General features: G+C 49.2%; 1 protein-coding gene across 5 annotated transcripts in view; it reads left to right on the top strand.

The window, feature by feature from the left end:
* RPH3AL (rabphilin 3A like (without C2 domains)) overlaps window positions 1-25554 on the top strand; it is a 44770-nt gene that overhangs the window by 9709 nt on the left and 9507 nt on the right. For 3 of the 5 annotated variants that reach the window (XM_063341529.1, XM_063341530.1, XM_063341528.1), the window contains 7 exons: window positions 299-410; window positions 1787-1930; window positions 3927-4056; window positions 8099-8185; window positions 17481-17655; window positions 24450-24563; window positions 25012-25215. In XM_063341529.1, coding sequence (XP_063197599.1) covers window positions 334-410; window positions 1787-1930; window positions 3927-4056; window positions 8099-8185; window positions 17481-17655; window positions 24450-24563; window positions 25012-25215 — 931 coding nt within the window. In that variant the 5' untranslated portion in view covers window positions 299-333. The remainder of the gene's footprint in view (window positions 1-298; window positions 411-1786; window positions 1931-3926; window positions 4057-8098; window positions 8186-17480; window positions 17656-24449; window positions 24564-25011; window positions 25216-25554) is intronic. The other 2 variants (XM_063341532.1, XM_063341531.1) reach the window with 1 other exon arrangement.

Genomic DNA, 25554 nt, shown 5'->3' with positions numbered 1-25554 from the left:
TCTGGCTTTTATCAGAGTACCATAAAATCCAAACTTCCTTGTTTCAGCCTTGTCTTCAAGGTGTTTGAAGGTATTTATTGGCTTATATTTTACGAGGATGATGGTATGTTTTTTGTCACTGTCTGTGGGTGAGAGTCTACCTACTTCCACTGTGTGTGATGCCAGCAGATCACCTTTGTTTTGCTTGCCAGAAGAGTGGCCCTTTGGGATGATTAATAAGGCTGTGCCAAGCGCTGCCCTGTGCTTTCTTGTGGGTGGGGTGGCAGCTGTGCTCAGTGCTGGTGTTTGCTTCTTACAGGTGTGATCCTTGCCTCTCCTCCCCAGCCTGGTGCCATGGCTGACACGATTTTTGGCAGCGGGACGGGCCAGTGGGTGTGCCCCAACGACCGGCAGCTGGCACTGCGTGCCAAGTGAGTCCTTGCCACCCCCTCCTCTCTCCAGCCTCAACTGTGGCTTGAATGGTTTCCTGGGATCTCTGTGGAGCCCTGGCCCACCGGCCTTATCCACAGCCTGTCTGGGAGGCAGGAGTTTGCCTGTCACCAGACCCTTTTGTACCCTGGACGAGTGCTGCTTGGGTGGGACAGGAGCCTGCTAAGATGGGGCTCGGTGCTTGGCTGATGCTCGGAGCAGGGCAGTTTGCAGCATGGCTGGTATGTGATTGGGAGTCCATCGCACCATCCTTCCCCTGGGTGAAAGGAAGGGTTTGGAGGCAAGCTCTTATCTCTGCAGCACGCTAAATATAATTGATAGCAGCCCCCAGCTGCCAGCACTCTTGTTTTAGGAACTTGTCATTTGATCTCATTTTCCCCTGAAGTTAAATTTCTGCATAACCTGAAGACAAAAGGGGTGGAGGTGAGTCAAGCACTAGGCTTGCATTTGTTTCTTGGATGCTTTCCTTCTCTGGTGGCTGGTACCCTGCCACTGCCACCTCTGCTTTTGTCTGAACCTCTGGGGTCAGCCTGCTGCAAAGCGTTAGAAAATAGGAGGTCACCCTGTGTCTGAGGGGACTGCCTGAGTGTGAACGGTGCACACCACTGCCACTTCTCCAACCTTCACCTGAAAGCATCATTAAGACAGCTGTGTCTGATAGTGCCCTGTATTCTGCTAGCAGCCGTGACTTTATCCAGTGACCTCTAAACCCCTACTGAATGGTAATTAATTGAGCTGTGAAAGCTCCCGCCTGTCCCCAAGTGAGCTAAGGAGAAATGTCAGCTGCTGTATGTGAGGCACAGAGGCAAGTGGCTTGCTAAAGTTCTCGTGCAGGCCTACGTTAGATAAAGGGAGGAAGTTGTCAAATTTATATTTCCAAGCGTGCCTGGTGATTAGTGTGTTTGAACTGAGGACCTTAGAAACGTGTGATCTGGAGTCAGGAGGTTGCAGGTAATTCCTTTGTTTGTCAGTCTGCTGTTGGCATTTTTGGTGCCTGGCATTGACATCCATTTCTGCAAGGGTACCCCCAAGATAACCAGGCCTCGGTGCACTAGTTTTCTTTGTGGGCAGAGCCAAATAGGAGTGAGGACACGGAGTGGTAAAATACAAACTGGAGCAGAAAGGGAAATGAGAGGACAGGGAGAGACAGCGCAGCACTCGGTGCTGCTGGAGGAGTGACATGGTGATCTGGTCAGCGAGAAGAGACTCCTGCTTTGGGTGTTAGCCAGGTAATGGACTTCTCTGGTGGAAGGCTGACGCAGGCTCTGTGTGCCTGGCAGGTTTGGCCTGCGGGGTAGGGCAGGGGTTTTGTGCTTTACTTTCACAATTTAATTCTGCCCTCCACCCCCTCCCACAGGCTCCAGACGGGCTGGTCGGTGCACACGTTCCAGACTGAGAAGCAGAGGAAGATGCAGGCTCTGAGCCCGCAGGAACTTGAGGTCATTCTGGAAGTCATCCGCAAGGCGGAGAAATTGGACATCATCGAGCAGCAGCGCATCGGGTACAGTCACGTTCATTTGTCCCCTTCCCTCAGAAGGAAAGGTCAGTGCAGACAGAGGAGTGGCTCTCCCGGCTGCCTGAGCTCAGCCTCCATCAGTCAGAGCATCCCTTAGGTCAGTTATTTTACCCTCCCATGTTGCTTGTCTGGAGGTGATGAACATTGGGAAAGATGAGATGTTTTCCTTCTCTCTGTCTCTCAAGCCTTTCTTGTGCCTTCTTTGAGCCCTGGGGCATGCTGTGGTTGCAGCCACTGACACAGTCCCTGGGAAATGCAGCCTGTGCTAAGGCAGCTGCCCCGGTGGCTCTGGAAGAGGGTGGCGAAGATGCCGAGTTGCGCAGCTGCACCCACTGCTAGTGGGCAGCAGGCTCAGAAACTGCTGCTGGCATCAAAGTTAGGTTTTCCCTTGTCTGCGGCAGCCCCCTGGGATTTTGCCTGGAGCAGTGAATGAGTTTATGTTCTAGTTGGCTGAGCCCTCTGGAAGGGGTTTGCTGGCTTGAATTATTTAATTTATGGGCATCGTTTCGCTGCTGCAGATTTCCACTTGCTTTCAGTCCTGATGGAGGTCTGTGGTTGTCCTAGCCTACACTGACTGCCTTTAAAGCTGGGAAGTTCGTCAGTCCTGCTGCATTTCCCAGCAGCGTTTCGTGTTTGTGAGACAGGAAGCCCCAGTGACTCCCAGCCCGTGTCCAGCAGGCCCAGTCTCCTGCCCCTGTGCTTTGTTCTGTCACTGTGCGGTTCACATTAGTGAGTGCTAATGAGAACTAACAGTGATGTTTGCATGATATATAGGAGACCCCAGCAGCCCCAGAAGCGGCCAGCGACTCTGAGGGGCCGACTGTTCCTGTGTGGTTGCTGCAGAAAGCAAGAGCTTTGCTGTTCCCATGCTGAAGTGTTCTCTGAAATGCCTTTGTTAACTCCTGGGAGTGCTGAAGTCAAGGATCATAAATCCAGTAATGATGGCTCAGCCTGGCCGTGCTGTCTGACCTCATCACCAGAGGCAGTACCTCTTTCAAACAGACTTTGCCTTCCTTTCAGTTTGGGACTTGGTTGATGTGACATTAGCACTAATGAGAATGAGGTTGCATGGATAGCAGGATCGTGTTTCCTCCCTGAGCAGCATGCACGCGCATGGCTGCGGCTGGTCGCCTCTTCTGATAAATGGCCTGGCTGTTATCATCCCCATCTACAAATGGATGCCTGAGAATTGCCAAGCAGTGATCTCATGGCAGCAGCCTTGCTCTGCATGCTCTCCACATCCTGCATCCTAATTGCGTATCCCGCCTTCCTTCCCTTTCGTAGTCCTGCTGCTACGGACATTGTGCATGCATATGTGCTTCCTGTCTTCCAAGCGGGCTGTGGAATGAAGCAAGGAGCAGTTACTGGCATTCCTGTACGGCAGCCGGGCTCATTCTGGTCTGATGGCTTCAGTCTGGCCTTCCTGCTTCTAATGGGGGCAAATCATGTGCCTGCAGTGCTGCTTTCAGGGAGTATATGTAAAAACGGAGCAGGGTTTGCCAGGTCTAACTCCCCTGCCCTTTCCTAGTGCTTTCTGACTTGCCCTGATCTGAGCACTAAAGGCTTTCCTGCTCTACAGGCAGGGAATCATTGCGCTGAGGCTATGTGCCCCAGTGACACTGAGCTTCTGAAGGCTGTAGGATCAAGCCCTTCTTGTGAGCTGTCTGCCCTGTGCCCACTAGCCGAGTAAGGCTTCTCGGTCGTATTCATAGTTTTGATTATTCTGGGCTTGGTGAGCCTTGGTAGATGAACTTAGAGGGGTTTGTATCCCCTGAAGACCAAGAGCCAGATGATAGGAAACACTGAGTGCAGACTGAAGTGAAAGTACATATGGTCCCACAGGGCCCCGAAACTGCACAGAAGAAGCAAAGGTAGGCTGAATCTGGAGCACGTGTCTGTAGGTTTTCCGCATGCCTCAGTACCATGGTATTCAATTACCAAAGTGAGTGCTGTAACCTCTGCTCTACCTCTTCCCCTGCAGGCGCCTGGTGGAGCGGCTGGAGAACATGAGAAAGAACACAATGGGGAATGGCCTTTCACAGTGTCTGCTCTGCGGTGAACTGCTTGGGCTGCTGGGTAGCACGTCGGTCTTCTGTCAAGATTGCAAAAAGGTGGGTTTGGTCACACAGTTTCCTGCCTGGTCCTGGTAGCAGATCTGTCTAGGAAAGGCCACCAGTCCTCTTGGAAGCTAGATAGCTCTGCGGAGTTAACTTACCTTACCCCCATTTGTCTAGTTAGGTGCTGTCAGACCATCAGGTTTTCTCTTGCACCCTGGTTGTCTTATTTTTCAGGATCCTAAACTGCCCTTAGTGTTGAGATGGGGTGCATCAGCCCCCTCTGCGTCTCCCACTCTGGGTTTGCAGAGTGGGAGAAGGGGCAGAAATGTACGGACATCAGAGGCAACTCTTTTATAATAGACTCTCTGCTTCGCTGTTATTTCCTGCAAGGTATGCCCTTAGACCTTCCAGTAACACCTCTCCTCAGAGGACTCAGGTCCATCTTCAAGTTCCAAACCAGTGTAAGGTTTCCAACACTGATGCATAAATTAGCCCGTGCATTTGTGTACGTTGTTGGTGGGACTGCACGGGTGCTGTTCGAAAGGCAGCATCAGTTTTCAGGGAGACTGCTGTTCTGCCAGTGCCCTGGGGGATGACTGTTGCTTGTCTAGACTCTGCAGCCAAGGGGTTAATCTGTATTGCTGTGGAGATGATGATCTCCAAGGCAACCACCTTATCCTCCCTCTGCTGGGAGGCTGTTTTTCCTGCACTAGAAGCCCGTCTTTCCCTGGGGAGACACCTCCGTAAGTGACATTGCCTCAGCGTGTTGCCTGGGGAGAGGTGAGGGTACCTGCTGGGTGCAGGAGTGTTTCTGACTTCCTGGTGGTAGGGTGGAAGGGAGCAACCTGTGCTGACTCTGTGCCTGGTGGGTACCAGAGCCAAGGAGACACTTGCTAAGGTCACCCACCCTGCCACTGAGATGTCCAGTGGAGCCCACGGAACAGCACTGAGTGAAACCTGCTCCTTTACCATGGAGTGGTGCATGTTGGCACCTCTGTGGTTAAGCAGCCGTGAAGGCCACGAGGGAGAGCCTTTCATGCTGGCACTGCTGGAGTTTGTGAGATGCAGTTCTCATGCAAAGCGGGCTGCCAGGCTGGGCCTGCACTGGTCCACAGCTGGCTGCGGCACTGCTGGGCTTAGAGCTCTTGGAAGAAAGAGAAAGGAGGTAGGTGGCTCCTGCAGTCAGAACTGAGGTCCCAGCATCTCTCCGTACGTACTCACTGGGCAGGGAGCTGCTGTGAGCTGTGTTGCCTTTGCTGTCAAGTGAGTTTCTCCACTGGATCCAATTTGCAGAAGTAGCTTGACTGGGGCACGGGTTATGCAGAAGATCGCTTGTAAGGCAGTGACTGGGAAAGTAAACGCAAACCTTTGAATCTCTGGGTCCTAAGCCAGCGAGAAAGTGTTTTTTTTTTTAGTAAGGAGTGTTGAAGGAAGCAGAAGTAAGGTATTGCTCTAAATGGTTTGAATGGGAGCTACAGGGCAGCTCTCTTGGAGAAGAGCATGGGCTCTGCACACACGTGTCTGTGGAGAATAAAGGGTTGGATTGCAGACAGGAGACGGCTGGCTGTTTCCTGCATTTCTAGCATGCAGAATAACAGGATGTGCTGTATTCTTGCCTTCTTCCCCTGGTGATTGTGCTCTCGCCTTGTCCAAAGCCAGCTAGGTCACATTGCCACAGTGCTCTCTAACCTCCTTCCTGTGAGCCCCGTACACTAATGAGGAGGCAAAAGCTGATTCAGACACTTGCATGCCCTGTTCGTTTGTAGCTGCAGGTAGTAACCCCCCAGCTAGTGAGGCTCTGGGAGGGCTGTGCCCAGAAAACCCTAGGGAGGGGCTGTTTAGTTTTTTTTTTATGGTTATTCCCTTTTTGACTGGAGCCTGTTGGACAGTTCAGGAGCATCCACATCCAGGTTGATTTAAAGTGAGACCCTACTTTTCCAGTGTGCATTTTGCAGCTGCTTTCAGCTTGGCTGCACTTTTCAGCTGTGTGCAAGCTCAGGGCAATGCTGACTGGGTGCCCTGGGCTTCTCCGCTTTCTGCTTTTTAATGTTGTGGAGTGAACTCAGGGAACAGTCAGCCCTTCAGCGGAGCACACAGAGTGGACTGTTACTTTAAGCTTGTTCCCTCTAGTTCAGGGATATCCATCACTTGTGCAGTGCTGTATGCAATAAGCAATGACTTGTCAGGGAATTATGGATTTTTAAAGTTCATATTTTTCTTGCTACCATTGCTCTGTTACCATCTCATTGCAGCCCGTTTAATTCAATAACAGGAATTGTTGTAATGATGCATCTGAAACGTAGCGAAGAACTTCAGCAAGGCCCTTCTGCTTGAATAGAGGTTCCATATTTCTTGTAGCGTGATAGATTTTCTAAGTGCCGCTTTCTGTTTTATGAAAAATGTGTTTAATATTAATTTTTATTATCTTAGAAATAAATGCATTATGTCAAGACAAAGATGTATGCAAATCCAGATGTGTTAACAATAGCAGTAGCTAGACAAAGCATGATGTGTCATTTACCAGGCAGAGGGTATCAGTATCATGTATAACAGGTGAAGTATAAGCAGGAGAAGAAGGTGCTTTATCTTGTATTTAATGAGGAATGGGGCTGCATTCAATGTCCTTGATTTTTATGTCTTCTTCTGTGGGGTTGTGAGCGATGCTCAATTTTCCAGCTAGTCTGCAGAGAACGGGAGGAGGAAAGCCCTGTTTTATATTGGAACTTTCAAAATTTATAGCTAGGAATAAAATTGCTTGGAAACTTCCACTAGAGGGAGCGTTTGAATGTGCTATACATATGGGGATTGGGATCTTTGAGGGTATTTAAGACTGAATTGCTCCCTCAGATTTTGTGTTGAGGGAGGGAGAATTTTGGGTAGTTCTGGTGGTGTCTGCTAATTGCATCTGCAATCCTCCTTGGCTTGGGTAGCACCATGTTGAGCGTTGATGCACTAGACTGAATGGGTTGCTCCTTATTTTTTCTGGGAGGATATGGGTGAGGACAGGAACAGAGAGATGGAGAAGAGCACCAATCTCTGTGGACCCGCTGGTGCGGCCTCCTGCTTTCTGTGCAGCGTGAGTCAGGGACAGACCTGCCTCTGGACTACGCTGAGCAAAATAGTTGGGTGCATTTATTCATGCAGTGAAGCCATTGCGTCAGGTACCATCGATCTGCCACTCTCCTTCTCCAGGCGTGGGCTCTGAGGGCTAAGTAAGCCACTGAGCCTTTTGTCCCTGGGCGCAGACCTCCTGGCTCAGAGGAGGAGCAGCCTGGTTAGGGGGATGTGTAAAACCTTAGCTGGGGAGATTAAATTCATATGTCTCTCTAAGCAAGGTTTTGCTCTCCAGGGCCCTCTTGTGAGTGGCTTTTGCTTTGTGAGGATCAAAGAATTCATCCAATTTCTCATTCAAGCTGTAAGCCAAGCCTGATACACATCAGCTTCATTATATAATATTAGGTGATTCAGGTTGTAAATGGCTTGTAATGCCAGCAGAGACATGAAAGTTCCCTTGTGCAGCAATAGAGGCCGTGCAGCGCTGTCAGGCATTCTGCTCAGGAAGTGTGCATGTAGGCATGGTCATGCCCGCTTCCTAAGCAGCCACAAATCAATAGCTGCTGAGTGCGTGCTGAAATGGAGGGGAAGCCGTGGGGTTTAAGAGTACGTGTGTGAGGGAAGGGAGGAGAGAATTGCCAGTCTTGCACAAACTCGCCTTTGTTTTGTACTTGGTTACAGCTGTTTTTCATGCAACAGTGATTAGGTTTTAGGATTTAGAGGAATCAAAAAACTGCTCTGAAAATATGCCTGTAGGTCCTGGGGTTTGATTTGTCCTGTCCAGTTCTCTTATCGCCCTGGAGTCAAGAACTGTGCTGTAGATTTGCCTTTGTCTCATGTCCATATAGGCCTGAAACAGCTTCCTGTGATCAGTGGTTCCCCAGGATAAACAAGAAAATTGTGCCATGTTTTGGTTTTTAAGGAAAGCAAAACAGAACTGTTGGGTAGATGCTTCTCAACCTTCTCTCTCACAAGGGCTGTATGACTGTGAGGAGCTGCTAACGTCACCTATTTTTTTTTTTCTTTTTTCTCCTTGCTTCAGAAAGTTTGCACCAAGTGTGGAATAGAAACCTTTGGAGCCCAGAAACGTCCTCTTTGGTTGTGCAAGATCTGCAGTGAACAGAGAGAGGTAAAATACAACTGATGGGAGTTGGGGCTCAGCAGTGTGCACCTACCTGCCCTGAGTCTGTGCTTGAGTGTACATGGGCTCTTCCCTGTGCCTGGGCACTGGGAGGGGAGCTTGGGATGGAGTTTGGGAGGCTTGGCTGGAGGCCAGGCAGGCTCAGTGAATACACACAGTGGTGACAACTTTGGTTTATGAGGAGGTGGAGGGAAAAAAACCACACAAACACACCAGCACCTGCAGCCTGTATGTCTTTGTGGAATTTTTCTAGCTATGGTCATGAAGAGACTGTTACCTTTTGCTGCTGCACTCTGTCTCCTAGATCTGTGGCAAATAAACTTGCCTAACGCTGGTTCTTTGATACAGCTGGAGAGATCTAGAGCATAGCTGCAGTATTTGTCCCTCTAAAAATAACTAGGATTGCAGCTTTTAAGTCTGTTTTCCTCCCTGCCTGCAGAATCCCATAACTTGCCAGTGTGTGAGATTTCTAATGTAGGTCTCTAAATTTTTATATCCTTCATCCTTGACTTTACACTGCAAAAAAGTAATGGCCTGCCTCAATTCTTGTCTGCCAGCCAGCATCCAGCAACATCAGGGCTTGCTGCTCTACAGTGAAGTGAAGTCAGTGAATTTATTCTGTGATTACAGAAGGATTTTCATTTGTTCCCATCAATTTATTTTGGGCTTTTGCTTGCGGTCCTTGAAAATCAATCCAGTGCAGCTATTTCTGACCACTGGAACCAACTGTGAAACCTGGGTGCTCTGCTAAATCAATTTTTGAAGTGTTGTGAGAGCATTTGTGCAGGTGTTTGAGATACTGAAATTTTTTTATACTAGTTGTGGAAACTTAGCATTGCTTAGGTTTTACATAGGAGGGGATTGTCTGTGTGGGAGGACTTGCAAAGTTCATGTTCAGGTAAGATGAGGGGTACATGGATGCTGCTGGCCTTTAACTTTTAAGCAACAGTGTGGGTGTGGGTAGGGCTGGCAGAGAGCATTCTAGGTCCTTCAATATTGCTAATAATTTAAGATACTGAACCATCCAGATGTTTTGAATTACAGACAGAGGTCCCAAAATGGAGAGTGAGGCAGGTCAAGATATTTTCTGTGTTCTGCAGGGAGATGGCTATGGGACTAAAATTGACTTTCTTTTAATCTGTTCTTTCTGTATTTTTTTCTCATCCCACACTGTATAATTGGTCTTTTTTTTTTTATTTCTTATAAAAATAATGAGGAGCTGTGGTCACTGGACAGAGAATAATATTAACCTGTCCAGTAAGTGTTATGCGTGGCCAGTGCAAGGGGGTACGGTAACCTTCAGAGCTTGCTCTCTCTGTGAAACCTGAGATATGGCCAAAGTGCTTCCCTAATGAAAATGGATGGAACTTTCCCTCTTAGACTAACTAAAAAATAGCCTCATCTTCTTACCTCCCAGCCCTAAGCTTCATCTTTATTTTTTTTTATTCTCTTTAAGGTCAGTTTATGTCTGTCTCCTTTCTTGTTTGCAGTGAAGCTGGTGCCCTGACCAGGAGAAGGTTGGAATGGTCACAGTGTGCATCAAGTCATACATCCCCTCTTTCTTCCCATATGCTCTGCTTTTGTGTTGGGGGAAGACAAGGAAGCATTGAAAATTTAGCAGAAGCCTTGAGGCATGTCAACCAGGGCAAGGAAGTTAAGGCAATATCAGAATAAATGTCTGGAAAGTGGCTTTGATCAGGTTCTCCCTAAGAGTCTGTGTGAGGAAGAGATGAGGCTGTTAGGCCTCAGGGTGATGGCTGGTACTAGTGCAGTTCCTGAAGCTGGTTCGGGTGTCATGATATGACAGGGCATGCACTAAATTACCAGTTTTCTTATAAGGGTTTGTGTTCATAACCAGTTCCTTATTGCCATCTGTTTCTCTGATCTGGATCTGTCTTGTATTGCCATCTGCTCTGGACCAAACCCATTTGGCCATGCTCTTTGCTGAAGGTTATATTTGCTATCAATGAGTGCAGATGGATGTCTGCTCTTTGGGATCAGATATTCTCATTTCTCTCTCATCTGCATAGTGAGTAGGTATCGGCCCCATTTTATTTACTGGGATCCAGGCAGGGAGCTTCAGGAACCCACCAAAGCACTTCGAGTTGTGTGATGCAATAACAAGCCAGTATCACCCTACCACCTTTCTCCTCCCTTCTCAGTGCACAGCGTGAATGAGCAAGGTGGTTCTTTAGCCCATGCCAATGAAGCACATGCTTAAAGTAGGCTTGTCCCAGGCCATGGAGCTCTGGCAACACCTCCCAGTTTGTCAAGCCATGCTCAGGTCCCTAAACTTGGCCAGCTTTAGTGGGTGAGTGTTTGATGCTGGTCCAGAGTCCGTCCCCCCAGCGCGTATGATGAGATGTGGTGTTTCCAAGCTAGGTGATTCCCTCCACATCAGCGCTTTGATCGCCGTCTGTAATTTTCTGAACCACCGCTCGAGCTATTTGGGCATGATATTTATGAAGCTCTCAGCTCTGTTAGTGAGAGACTGTCAGGCACTGAAGTGAGAAAGGGAGGTCATTCGGAAACCTGGATGGACTAAATTATGTTGGCTGGAGTTAATAGGTGTCATCTGGCTGGAAGAAAAGTCTAGGACTATAATTGTCCCCTTTAGCCTCTACCACGCACTGAGTCTTGTGGCTCACCAGGCCGTGAAGCCAGGATGGTGGAGTTGGATGTTCACATGTACCAGGTAACGGCTGAAGTGTGCAGCATTGCTCATACATGCTAGAGCTTTCATCCCTCCATCTTCCTTGATATTATTTATCCCTATAGGCTTTATCTAAGCTAGTGTAAGTTTAGTGACATGTGGTAGTCGTCTTCCCCCTTTTGCTGTGTGGACATAGTCTGCACTGGCTTCAGGTATGATTAAATCATTGGTATGCCTGGGTCAAAATGAAGACCAAAGTAACAATCTATTGTTTACATCAGTCTTTCAGTTGGAGTTGAGTGTTTGATGCCCATAGATCCCTTTGGGAATCCCAGCCTCAGCCATTCAGAAGTGTTCTTTGCTGCTTTCTGTTTCCTTGAAAACCTCCTCTGGGAAGGCTGTGCTGCATAGCAATGAGGAACAAGTTGCTCTGACACTGTCTTATTTCTGGAGAGTGGAGGTGATTAATGGATTCTGCCTGCTGCTTGCGTCCCAATCATCCAGAAGCAAAACAGCGTGTTCGGCAGCACTCGAGCTGCTGAGCATGATGTGTACATGCAGGGTGAGGGTCTCCAAGCTGCCAGAGAGGTTCTGGGAGGAAAGTGCTGTGTTCTAATATGGCTGGGATCTGACAGAGCCTGGATGTTCCTACTGGCAAAGAGAACATCCCCAAGGACCAGCAGACACCCCCGGGTCATAAGAGCATCTCTTCTTTCTAAAATAAGGTAGACCTCATCTGCTTTATGCCAGAACTGTCCTGTTGGAAATACCACTTGTCCTAGCTGTTTGTATACAAGCATCTACTGAAAACCCCTTTTTGTTCTTTCAGGATTCTGTGGATGTTTTCTTTTCCAATGTCTTCTGAGGGTGGTGGAATTAAAGCAGGTGTGGATCATGTTTTATTGTTCCTGCAAGCAAATTCAGTCAAGCTCACATTCACTTTTAAAGCCAAGAATCTCCCTTCCTTCTTCCCTCTTCCATGTGCTGCATTGCCTTTCTTGGCTTTGCATCTTGCATTGCCTTTCTGGAGACTGAGTGTGGAGGCTGATCCTCCTTGGGACAGTCCTGTTTCTCTGTGCGTATGAAGTCCTGACGCTGATCCCTCATTGCAGCAAACATTGACCACAGGTTTGCAGTGAGCTACCTTAGCAGTGATGCACCCACGGGAATGAGAGCACTGGGCAGGAAGGGGGCAAGTCCTCCAGCAAAACAGGCTTATTGCAGCGGCCATCAGAGAAGCAAAACTGCCTGGGAGGAGCTGCAGTGGGCATGTGCACCACTTGGAATGATTCTCTGCTGCTAGGCCTCTGGCAGAGCACGTGAGCTTAATAACAGCTTGGGCAGCAATGCCCATGTTGGATTAGTCGCGCGTGGCTGAAGTCTGCCTGTCACCTCTGGCCTGAAGGGGAAATGGGACCTGCTGGGTTTTGTCAAATCCCTGCCCAGCCATTTAACTCCCTGCACAGCCTTGTTTTGACTGATACCACCAGGTTCTGCAAAGCACCTTCCTGAACTACCACTTTATATATATTTTTTTAATATCCATAATTAGCGATGCTATCATCGTAATTAAAATCCTCTTGGAAACGTTCGTGCACATTTACATTTGAATTGACACATCCAAAATTGTAGCGATAATGAAAACAGTTCAAGTAGGGTGGGGGGAGATAGCTGACACTCTCATATTCGATGGGGTTTAAAAAAAGCTATCAGGGACCTGTTAAAGTTTTAATTTGCCCTCTCTGCTTCACTTTCCCTTTAATTTCTTCTCCCTCGGTAAACGGCATTTTCATGGCTGGCTGCATTTCTTGGTTTATCACAATAAACCATGCAGAGGAAGAAGATTACTGCGCTGGAGGAACGGAGTTGTCTCCTCCCCTTTTGCCCCTAGGGCTTCCCTTTTCATATACACATTCATACCATTTTGAGCATTATAAACCAACATAGCCCAGGGTTATTCCTGCCTAGCATGATGATTTCTTGGCAAAATACCATACTGATGGAGGGGAGTGTTTATTTTGGGTGACTCTGGATTGAATTGAAGTGATGTGCACCTGTTTGCAATTCAAAGAACTCATCAATAGCCGGCCATATTATTTTGGGGGGTGGTAGCAAGTGGTTAGACTCAAAATAGTGTCCTCTAGAATAGAGCTACGGGGAAAAAAGAGGCCTGATTGAGAGGGGAATGATAAATCGTTGAAGGCTGGCAGCCATTGCAGCTTGAGAAACGTTGGGGTCAGAGGTGCAGTAGATTTTGCTATTCCGGAAACAAAGCTCCGAATAGCAATTTCACTGCCTTTTAATTTTCTTCATCCTCAAGTGCTGAATGTGGGAGTTGACAACAGATTGCTGTAAATAATGTAATTGGAAATCTCTGTGTTATGGAAAAGCAGATGAATGCAAATAACGAAGCTGAAGAGCGCTTGCTCTTTCTCCTTGCCAGTGGTTTGCAGCGTGCCAGAGCCGTGGTGGAGAGCTGGGACAAAGTGAGCGTGTGGGCATGTGCTGCGTGAGGGCAATGGCAACGAAGTCCTCCCAGGGCGGTTGCATTTGCAGGTGCCTTTCTCTTCATTAAGCATTGTAGCCCACGAGAACCTGTTCCCCCGCCTTTTGACTGCTGGGGGATTGAGCCAATAACGCCGGTGTCAGCATGGGAAGCTAAAGGTAGCTGTTTTCCTTTCGCACAGCCCAGCCCGGGCTGCTGTGAAGGAAGGGGGCTGCAGAATGAGAACAGCTACTGCATGGCAAGCGGTAGGTGGTAGAGCAAGATCTGGCTTTGCAGCAAAGATCCTTTCTAAGCGTCTCTGTATGGGGGGCTTGTGGCTTGGTGAAGCGAACTCTAGGGGGGCTGCAATTGTTTTTTATGATTACTTCAGCTGTGATCCCATCCACTCATCATCAAGGCCTAATGTTTTCTCTGTTTAGGAGCTTGTTTTAGCTCTTGCATATTCAGAGAAGGAGAAAGAGGAGGGAGAAGTTTAAGCAGTAACGTGCCTTTCACCAGGGCCTAGTGATACTCCTTTAGGTCCCATTTACAGGCTGCGTTTGAATGTGCTAAATAAAAATATGCATCTGCTTCTGACTGCCTTATCCTGTAGCTGTAATGATGGCTTGATGCAAGTTTAATAGGAATATTATCAGGCTTATAAAAGGTATTGAGCTGTCTGGACTTGTCAAGGCCATGGCCATTAAATTGGTTTGAAGTAATAAAAAAAGGAGTCTGTTACTAAAGTAGGTCATCTCCCCCGTGCCCTCCCCCACATTGCTTTAGGGTAGTTTAGGTCTCAGGGGAGGCAGAAGGACAGGAGCCTGAAGAAAGTCAATATTTAGCATGGATTTTGGTTTGGCTGGTCCAGTTTGAGTGCAGTGGGACAGGTGGTGTGACTGCTCTGTCCTGAGCCACACGCTGTGCTACCCCATCCTCATCTGGGATAATGCAGATAAAGATCTTTACACCCCTCTGTCAAGCACTCAGAGCAAGAGATGATCCATGTTACTTAAAATTGGGTTGCTGCAAGAGACTGGCAGTGGCTGGCTGTCCCTCTTGCTGATGAAATTCCAGCTCCACCCAGTTTCAGGCTGCCATGGCGGCAGGATTTCGCCTTATGTGCCAACAGGACTTGTGGGAGCAAAACTCTGTTCTCCTTGGAAGGAGCAAACTCCTGCTAATAAACAGGAGTTTTATTCTCAAATCACTGTTACAGATTTATTAATTTAAAATCGAACAAGAACTCTGATGTCAGACCACTCTTGTGATCAATGATACTACCATCAATAGCAGTCGGCAATGTGGATTTGTTTTGATGCATGGACGCTAAAACTAACCTGTGTGCCCATGTGCAGGACAGAACGTGAGCTGTGATCGTTTCAGATGGGGCACGCTGCTAACCTGGGGGGAGCAGAGGTACTGAATTAATACAGGGGAGAGCATCTTGCTGCAGCTATTTTAGGTCTGATCTCAAAACAATTTCAATACTGCTGTAATGAGACCAAACTCTATTAGAAGCACCAATTTAAAGTGCATATATATATGCATTGAATCAATTTTATACTAGTATTACTGCATCAGAGCTGGGTGTGTTATAGCATTAACTCTTTCTATAACTGGACTTGCTGTGGGGTAGTGAGAAACCTGGGGGTGACCAGCCTTTTCTTACAGCAATCCTTGCTGTGTATGATTGGTTTTATGGTGCGCCTAAATTGTAGTTCGCCTGAAGATAATAGGTCTCTTCAGTGCTTCAAATTAAATTACAGATGTTGCAAGGTCTGTTCAGAGAATGACTGTAAGAAAGGCTTGCTTCCTCCCCAGCAGTTTGTGCAGGGAGGCTATATCTGCCCCAGCTACCTGATGTGCAGCAGGGGATGGACAATCTGCCCTCCTCAAGGCATGGTGCTCATCGGGGTGCAAACCCCATGGCTGCAGCAGTCCCTGTTCTGCCCGCTGTGTCCTGCACGTGCAGCTGTGCCCGAGGCCTCCTGCCTTCCTGAGACAAGGGTGACCAGGGCTTGCCCAGCAAGCAGCTCCTGCATCCTGTATGTTTTCCTGAGTTGCAGTGGGCTAAGCTCCATGTAGAGACGCCTGTCCCAGATTTAAAAAACATGTTGCATTTCCTGATTCTTAGTTTTGCAGGGATAGCAGAGCAGAGTCTCTGTGCTGAACTGACGAGTGCTGTTGTACAAGCTGTACCAAATGCTGTGCAGTCCCTATGTGCTAGCAGAGAGGACAGAAGGAGCTGTGTCAGCTTGTGCCTTGACTGGCTGGGTCACTGTCTTGGCTGTTCACATGCTGGTGAAGGAGCCGGTGAAGTGTCCTGCCTGCCAAGGCCCCCTCTGTAGAAGAAGAACTTGCAGGCTTCTCTTCTTTGGGGAACTGGCTTCCCAGCTTTTCGCTTGGATGGCAGACTCAGCATCCCGCTGGGCTGTTACCCAGCAGGAAAATGTTGCTGTAATTGCAGGGTGCTCTCACTTCCTGGTTTCTAGATCCTGCTGTGGTGCATACAAGCATCTCTCTTGCACTCTTACAGTAACCAACGTGTGCTGGGTCACAGCAATACTCTGCTTCCTTCTGCTGGGTGTTCTTCTTTTAAAAAGCGTACTCCCAAGTTGCCCTCAGAATTCTGATTGCCTTCACTTGGCTTTCAAGACCTCAGACACAGAGATTTTAGCTCTCTGTGTTGATGGCTCTGGACTAGGAACCAGGCAACCTGCTGAGCAATCCCCTCCCATCAGTGAAATGGTGACGGCGGTGTCCTGCGTTTTGTGCCTGCATGAGAAGAACTTCTCGTGAGTGCCAGGTGTTGTCACTGCCCTCAGCTTTGATTAAGCCCTAAATGCAAATTGCAAATTTATTGCTGTAATTAGGGATATCTGCATTTGCACCCATTTCCATCACGATGATACTAATCAAATGCTTTGGGAACTTGGAGTAGAAACGCTGATGATCTCCTTCACTCTGAGTAGAATTACAAGGTTTCTACCCCCTTGCATGAAATAGAAAATGGTATTTTTACTATATTAAATTATTTTTGCCATGGCTGTCTCATTAGCTCATTATTAGACTGCTGGAAGGCACAAAAGAATTAGTCTTTTAGAGGCTGTTTCTCCTTGTCTGAGCTGCCATCCTTTTGCCTTCCTCTGGCTCACAGCGGGCTTTATATTAAATATACTTAATAGACCTCCTTCATCATAAGCTGCATTAAAACTAAATTGGAGAGTAGAGGGCGTTCTTACAGGAGATATTACAGTTTAGCGCTCCCAGTCCGTTTCCTGCTGCAGGTTCAGGTTATTTGAGTGGTGTTCTCTTTCCGGGGTTTTCAAGCACACTTGTTAAATGATCTGGCTTAGCCTGAATTGCTCTGTGAAATGAACACTGAGATTGTGCCATTCGGTACCGCAGGAGACTGCATTTCTGCTGTCCTGGCATTGCCACCCACATCCCTCAGCTGCTGCTGGTCTTTGGCTCTCTCAGAAGTCCCCAGGTGAGGGACCTGGTGCAACAGGAGAGCCTTGTCAAGCCTTGCTGCCCCTCCAGCCAGTGCAAGACTTGTTTTACTCTTCAGCAAAGCATGTGCTTGGGGCTATTGCCACCCATGGCACGTGCCTGCTCTCTCCAGGAAGCTTTGCTTTGTGGGCATTCCCAATGGGAAGGCAACAGATGCAGAATCTGATCTGCCTGCTGCTTAGTGCAGGCTAGGGAACTTCATATCCCGATATCCTTGTAGTAAGCCTGGGAACATGTGTTTGACTGAAGCACAGCGTCAGAGAAACATCTAGTCTTCACCCAGAGAATGTAAGAAGCTTCGTGGTTTGCACAGTCACTCTGCTCCCTCTTCAATCTGTGCCTGTTGCACATTCAAATTTGTGATTTTTTTAGTGGTGGAAGAAGGACCGAGGTGAAGCTGAGATGACAGTGTGTGGGGAGGAATTTAGGGTGCTGTGGTAGTTGCAGAGCACGGGCAAACCGTTGGGCTCAGTGAGCTGAAAGGCTTGACTCTCCCCATCTTTGAGTGGGGTCAGGTAGCTCAGAGGGAGTGGCTGGGCCGAGCTTGGTGGGGAGCTTGTTTGGTGCTGGCTGTGCTCTCTTGCTGTAGAAACCCTTGGCTTAAGGTGTTGTGTCTCTGTCTCGAACAGGTTTGGAAGAGGTCTGGTGCGTGGTTCTACAAAGGGCTGCCCAAGTACATCACACCTTTGAAGAGCAGCAGCAAATCCAGTGAGCTGCACTCGCAACCTTGGCTAAGCGAGCCAGCCATGCCGGAGGCAGAGAGCATTGGGACCAGCCGATCCTTCACCTGGGCCAGGGGAAAAGGTTGGTTGTCTGCTCCATACGCAGGAAGCAGGTGGGGAGAAGGACCTGGCTTCTACTGTTTCTAGTAGGATTCACCTTATAGGGAAGGCTCTCTGTTAGAGGTAAGGGATAGCCCAGAAGATGTGTGTTTCCCATGTGGGAAGTGTTGGATTTTTTATGCTATGGTATGTTTTTCATGTTTCACTGTTATTTATGTTCACATTGGTGGCCTAGACTAGCCCTAGTCCTCCTGGACTCCCTGTCCTTCAGTACACCCTTACTTTCCTCCATTCCCTGCAGCCTCCACTATCTTGTTAGGACTGCCAAGAGAAGGGCAAGCTGTGAAGCAGACACCTGGCTGCGGTCACAGCTCAAAGAACTCCTCCTGCTGAACTACATAGCATGGTGCCACTGATGGACATAGCTGTGCAGCCAAGGCTGACAAAAGGCTGGTCTCATTCCCTCCCTCCTTGGGGCTGCTTGCTTCTTGCTTCTGCTGCTCTACAGAGCACCATTGGGCAGATACCTCAAGTTGCTTTGAGCAGGGTTAGAAATTACACTGCCAGCATCTCCCTGGGATCTTCCTGGAGCAATTGAGCAGAGATACTCTTCTACAGTCAGTGGGCAGGAGCAAGCTGATGCTCTGTCCTTTTGTGCCTGCCTCCCCTCTGCAGGTGAGACTGGAAGAGGGTGAAGCTTCTTTCCCAGGCCTTGGGGAGGAGTATGGAAAGCTCAAGGCTGAGTTGCTCTTTAAATGTGTCTCAGAGAAGCTGTTGATTAACTCAGCCCTCTGCAGGGCTGGGGCCAGAGCACTGACAAGCCTCAAGATTTATTAGCTTCAACACTCACATCCCTGGTCTTTGAGGTAGACCTTGATTGAAGTAGACCTTTGTATCACATGTGGCATCTTGGATTGCTGCCATGTCAGATCCCATTCACAGTGCTGCCTTGTAGGGCTTTTTTCCCCCCCTCTTCCATCTGCCTACCCTGTTGTTGTTCGTATGCCCACTCCAGAGCTGTGCCTAGAGCCAGCTGGGGGGAAACAGCAGCCCGGCATTGAGGAGCTGAGCGCTCAGGGTCATTAGCACAGCAGTGGATGGATGCTACAGAATTAAAGCTGTTGCCAGTCTGCTTTGATTTCTGTTATTTTTTTTCTGGTGTGGATTAGCAGAACTGTCTGGCCTCTCTCCCCTTCTGTCTTTTGCTATTAGATCCCCTCAATTGGAGGAGACCTCTTCAGCGTACCAGCAGCATACACTCTTCCACATCAAGATAAATCTTATCAGTAGTGTAGGGGGAAATAACCTTTTAATAAAGAGGACTCAGGAGAGTCGGGTTTAGAAACCTTCTCTTCAGGCCCCAGCTAGGAAAGTACTCCCAGCCCTACTGTAACTTTTGTAATTAAAGACAAATTAGATCAACAGTAGATGGGTTGTGCTTCCCTCTAGGAGATGCTTGGAAGGAGTTGTCTTAGCAAATGAACTGATTTATGAGGTATTTTCTGTTCACATGATACAGAAAGCATTACGAGTCAAATGTAGCAGGCCCAGACCTGGCCAGCTTTTTAGTTCAGCTTTTTAATTGAATTTTGTTTTGGGAGAAAGCCTCCCCCTAAATACCATCAGGAGCAGCAAAGGAGCAGGTGGAGGACAGCAAAGTGGCCTTTGGTAAGCTTTGATGTGGGTGGTGAGCTGCCTTTCTCCCTCTGCTCTGATTTTTGGCTGGCTGCTATTTTATGGGTTGGATAGAATTAATTTATGGTTTTATTTTCTGGTGCTTTCTTTCCTTGTTGCCCTTTTCTGTTAGGCTGCCTGTCCTCTGGACAGCTTTCAATGGGCACTGCGGGCTGTAATTCATCTCTGGAGCTGGGAGCTTGTACATCTTGCCCCTGTGTTTAACTCTTTTTCACCTGCCAGTACTGGGACTTCTGCTGTTTTGTCATCCGAAACCTCTGCAATGTGCAGGGCAGCCGCCTTCCCCTGTGGAGATGATGTAGCTGTGATATAGCCAGCATGAATATGTGACTGGACCTGGACTGAGCTTTACGAGGCTGTGGCTGACAGGGCAGCCTGCCTTACCGCTGCCTGGCTGATAGCATTTGTCAGCTCACATCTCGTACACCCTCATCTGAACATGTCCTTTCAGCACTGAGTAGAGAAAGTCCTGTTGCTTGTTTGGCAGGATGTTCTCAGGAACGAGCTCTGGCACTTAACGTGTGTGACTCTGATAGGCTGCTCTTGGTGGGGATTCTGTTATCTTGGCCAGCCGTGTCTAACCCCACCACTTGCCTCCTGAGGTGCTGAAGGAGCTGTCTCTCAGCTATTAGGGGATTCAAGTGAGGTGGGACCAGCACAGGCAGAGCAATGTCCCAGTACAGCCACTGGAGAGCCTGGGAGAGAAGAGCCCTGGTTGTCCTTTTGACATCCTCCATGCCAGGAGCTGCCTTTCAGCAGGGATGGGACAAACCTCGTGTCCCTTTTTCCCCCCTCAAAAGGAAGGGATCAGTGCCAGGCCCTGGGTGGTGGCCGCTGCTGCTGCAGGAGGGTGGGAAGGCAGCGGGACCGAAGGACTGCAGGAACGTGCCTCTTGGAAGAAAAGCCAAACCCACCAGGAAGAAGTTTTATTTTTACACACGCATTATTTCTCTTGCGCTGACTGACACTGGGATTTGCCGTTGCCTTTAGTTTTTCTGTAATAAACAAGCAGTTGCCATGGGAACCCTGCTATTAGTTAAGGCACAAATGTATTGTCATGGGGAGAATAGCAGTAATATTTCTTGTGCTGGGGAGCAGCTCTGCTCCATGTGGTGGAATGTGGGTGGGTTTCTGCACTGGGTCAGGTGGGACGAGGCCATCAGGGGGTGGGGAGCAATAAGCAGCAGGGCTTTCCTTCTTCCGAACTCTGAGTTCTGCTGAAAAAAATGCAAAGCATCTGGGTGGAAAAAAGAAGTGAGATCCCTGAGCTGTTGCACTGTTTGGCATGAGGGTTGCCTGCTGCTCTGCTTAGTCTCCGGTGGTTTCTCCTGTTGCAATGTGTTCTAGTCCTGTTGCCAAGCAATGCGACGTGCTGGGCTCGGTGCTGTCAGAGGCACAGGAGCAGCGAGCTGGGCAGGGGCATGCAGCGGGTTTGTCCGGTGTCTGTGTGCTTGAGGCCAAATCCCTCAGTGACGGAGCAGAGAGGAGACGCTGGGGCATGTCAAGCACTTTGCAGGCCACCAAGGGGGTCGTCCAGCTTCTCCACAAGTTTGTGCACTGCTGAAGCTGCGCGTGTACTACTTCTGAAAGTGAGAGCAGTTGGATCCAGTCCCCTCCTCCTGCTTGGAGATGTCCCTGCAACTGCAGGCAACCCTGGGTGTGATCTGGCTGCAGTCAGTGAGACACTTGGGTTGTAATAAAACTCTTTATCTCCGACCCTCCCACCTGCAGTGTCCAGAAGTTATCGGTGTCCCTACTCCCCAGAGGCTGTGTTTGCAAAGGCTGATGATACGGGTGCTGCAGGGGAGCGGCGTGCTTGAGGGCTCGTACTCAGCCTGCTCATCCAGTGCATCTTGGCTGCACATCTGAGCATGTGCAGCTGTCCAGAGCTGTTGCTGCAGGGTGCCCATGCGTCCCCACGTGCTTTTTCTGTATTTTTGGCAGCCGCAAGAAGTGCCAAGCTTTGTGTGTGCAGGGACTGAGCTCTGCCCTGCGATGGGCAGTGGGAGGGAGCATGGCTGGTTCTTCCCATTGTGGGTGTGCCTGTGCCAAATGCATTTAGTATTAGACCTCAATCCCAGCCAAGTGCTCCTTTGGCCTCGGTACTGCCTCCTCACATCCTCTGCTGCTGGGGTTAAGTGCAGCCTGGCAGCTCTCTACCGTTCCCTGTGGCTCTCTGTGGCACAAGGCTCCAGTACCTCTGGCTTGGAGGTTGAACCATGTGTTGGAGGGATCGTGGGCTCTGTCAGCAGCGGCAGGGGTTCAGGCCCTCGATAAGTGACCCATTCCTTGTGGGAATGCTGCTTTTCTTGCAAGTTTTATTTTGGCATAATTTTTCTTATGAGCTTTTTTTCAGTCAGCTGGAGATGGAGAGGGATAAATCTGTTACGTTCTCTGAAAGTACAGCTGTCCAACGGCTCTTATTGATATATCAGCAACTGCTGGAACACCAGATTTATGACTTCTGGGCTCTGGAAAGTGCCAGCAGAAGGTCTGGGAGCTTTGGGAGAAAAATTACCTTAAAGGGATACATTGGTGCAGTGGGTAAAATACACTCTTATTGGCAGCAGAGGAAATGAGAGCAGACAGGGCTGCTCCTGCAGTGTGAGTGCCTTCGTGTCATTAATATTTGCCTCCTCTTGTGCTGGTCCTCTCTGAACTGCTGAATGGCAGAAGGGAAGGCAGCTAAAGTCACCTCCACTGATTCCTGACTTCCAGCATTTTTAAAGGATTCATGAAGGAAGGAGCTGTTCTAAAGCGATGGAATTTATGAATCCAGGAGGCCAAAAAAGGATGATGACCAAGTGGGACAGGAGTGCATTTGCTGAGGGAATTGGGCAATGGGATGGTCAGAATGATTTTCAGAGCTGCGATTTGGATTTTGTAGCAAAGAGCCTGGTATGTATGGGTTGTTATTAACAGTATTTATATGTATCCCCACCTCTCCCAGGGCACTTTGGGGAAGTAGTGAAGCTGTATTTAAGACAGCAAAGCCCAAAGCCAAACCTTTGCTTTGAGAGCTCTTAGCCAGAAGTGCAGACCCCTGCTTGTAACGGGGCTTCGCGTTCTTCCCACCTCAGCCCCACAGCCCATTTCCCTGCAGGGGAGAGGTTCCAATTTGATGGTGCTGGGAGGGGAAAGCTGCGGATGCAGGAGGAGTGGGAGCCCAGGGAAAGGCTGTGTGGGCAGCGAGGAGGGGTCTGGGCAGCCTAACCCCTGCGCAACACTTCTCAGCAGTGTGGTGTGTGTGGGGAGCTGCCCGCCAGGGCAACTTCAATAACGCTTTGCAATAACACTGGCAGCCAGCTTTAATATCCTCAGAGATGTTAACTCCAGAAAAGCGCTATTTTAGGTATTAATTTTTTTTTTTAATAAAATATTTTGTGTAGTACAGATCGCTGCCTGAATACAGGAACGTCTGCCGAGGTCCTTGGCAGAAACGTTTGACAGCTTGTACTTGCCTGTGCAAGGGGAGGGATGCCCGTCCTCCTGCCCTGGGAAGTGTTAAAAGGTTTGTAGCTATGAGAAGTGCATGTAGTGAATTTTGGGGCTGATACAGAGATGAACTGACAGCTCCCTTTGCTACCCCGTGTTCATTGCCTTGTATGACAGCACCCACGTTCCTCCTGCACCCAGCAACACCATGAGGTTGGGCACTACAAGTAACACAGCTCAGGGGGCAAGGTGGTTTGTTCAGTAGCTGAACGGGGAACTCGGTTCTCATGTGAATGTGGGCTTATAAATACATATTGATGAATACAAAGAAATAGTTGGGGCATCCTTTTCTACGGTAGAGGCTGTAGGTTGCAGTGTTGCCTACTCTATATCCCGCATGAGTCAATATTGTACTTTCTACCAGGAATTGTGACCCACTGTTTGAAATGGCTTCAGATCTGCCAGGAGAGCTGGTATCTGCCTTGGTCAGGCAGAAAAATGCTGTAGGTGCAGTCCCTCAAAAAAAAGACAGCTGTTTTTCCGTTATCTTCCTCCTCAGCCCCATCATTTCTGTTCTAAGATCAGGCCAATACAAAAATCCAGGAGCTGGAAAAACACCTTTCTCATTTTACCAAGAGCAGCTGGCAGTCGAGTTGTCTTTTACACTGGTATAAGCAAGAGAGGTGCTTGCATAATTGCATGGTAAAGTGGAAACAACCTGCTAATGTGGGAAGTTGTGTCTGGCAAAATGAGGCTCATTCAGCTCTTGTGGAAGCTACGAAGGGTGAAAAGCAGCAGGATTAGGTCCAGAATTCGGGGGGTAGGAAGAAGAAAAAAAAAGTGGCCTTGAAATGAGGGAACAGTCTCCTTGCGGAAGAGTAGCCACTCTTGCCTTTTAAGCCTCGGGGGCATAGGAGTAATTTAGTTCTGGGCAGTGAGCTGATAGGGATGAGTGTCTGCTGAATGGACAATGAGCTAATAAGGCTGGTTCTTGGTGTAATCACTGCAGAGTTTTATATTTGATGTACTCAGTACTTATCTGGTGTTTTCCTCATAGATCCTAGAGCCTCCACAGAGGCCCTGCTGCACTTGAAATGTGGCTTGGAGGAGGCCGGCCCTTCTCCCCACATTACTCAAATGTGGATGCTTTATGGTGGAGAGGGGACCCTGCAACTGAGCAGCCCAGCCCTTAGCGTGTCAGCCCCACATGGGTAGACGGCAAATGGCATGAGGAGGCGGCTTGCTGGTGTGCTGGCACAGGGGTCAGTGGGAGCACAGCCCAGCTCCCAGACCAGCCACACCGCAGGTCTCTTGGCTTTGCAGCAGGAAGCTCTGGGCAGCAAAGCACGGTGCAGGGGCGATGCATGGTCCTGCAGTGAGGTCTCAGTGAAGTTTAGGAGAAGCACTGGTGGTGTGTGCATCTGCTTCAGGTGCTGGCACCGCTGGAGTATGTGCAGCAGAGTTATAAATCATTTGTAAAAAGTAAAAGCACATCATGTTTGAGAGGAAGAGTGAACAGCTGTGGGGGAACTGCAGGTAGGGCTCCTTTTGGAGAGGGAGAACGTGATCAGCGAGTCAGCATTTGTTCATGTTTTATTTGGATCCATCTGGCACCCTCTTTGGTAAGTGTTATGAACATTGTGAATAACTGTCTCTCTCCTCTCCTCCCCCCGATCTTTTCTGCAGTGGTTTCTAGCGACAGTGAGAGCGACTCGGAGTTCAGTTCCTCTAGCCTGGATGACAAACCTTTACCTGCGGGGTCAAAAGGCTCACAAGGCAGAAAGCACCGCGCAGGACTGGGTGAGGAGTTGCTATTCCTTGTGGCTGGAGGGAGAGAAGTGTAAAGTGCTTGAATGTTTGGCTCTGTGGGTACTGTGGGTTTTGGCTCAGCTGCTTGCCTGCCGTATGCAGGTGCAGCCCACTGGCTTTAGCTGTGCCAGGTGAGGATCTGGTCCTTTCTCACTGGAATAGTATCAGTGGTCATATTGGTGGTGGGTTGCTCTGCTGGCTTGCAGCCTTTTAGGGTCTGCCCTTGCAGTTGGGAGCTGCTTCTGGCTGCCCGGCAGCACGTCTCCAGCCAGCTCCTCACTCCTGACTTTATAACATGGGAATTGCTGGTACCGTTTTAGGAGCTGAGCATGGGAACTGGGTTTTGACCGTGCTCCTGAGGGTTCCTGGCTGGGAGCGGGGTGGCTGTTGCTCTCTCAGGGCCTAGGCCAGCATCTGCATCCACTTCTTCCTCCCACAGCAGCATCACTCTGTTGTGTCCCTGCAGCACCCATTGGGGAACCCAGCCAGGCCATGGCGCTGGGGAGAACCCACTCTCCTGCCCTCTCAGGGAGCCACAGCAGCCTGGGCAGCGAGCAGGGGGCTGCCCTCAGCGCCACGGAGAGCTGCCAGAGCGACCAGCCAGCGGATGGGCGCGACAGTGATGTTGGCAGCAGAGTCCATGGTAAGCTGAACCTCCTCCCTGGGCAGATCCATGCTTTTAGGGCTGACTTCCCTTGATGCACAGCTTTCTGAGAGGCACACCTGGCAAAGCTGTGACCCGGAATCACCTTTCCCTGCTGCTTTTCTCATGGCAGATGCTGTCACAGCATTACAACTCACTCCTTCCCTCTTCCCCATGTGCAGAATCTATTCTGCAACATGAGTAATCGTCTGGGGTGGGAGCTGCCTACACCCACCTCCATGAGCAGCCGTAGCCTGGTCTGTCCCCCTGCAAAGGCCTGGAGCTCCTACCTGCCCTGCAGAGGCAGCAGAACAGACTGAGCTTTTACTGAAGCAAAGC

The sequence above is a fragment of the Chroicocephalus ridibundus genome, chromosome 7 (genome assembly GCF_963924245.1).
Source record: "Chroicocephalus ridibundus chromosome 7, bChrRid1.1, whole genome shotgun sequence".
NCBI lineage: Eukaryota > Metazoa > Chordata > Aves > Charadriiformes > Laridae > Chroicocephalus > Chroicocephalus ridibundus.
The sequence above is the reverse complement of the archived record's forward strand: the minus strand, read 5'-3'. Positions and strand labels throughout refer to the sequence as shown.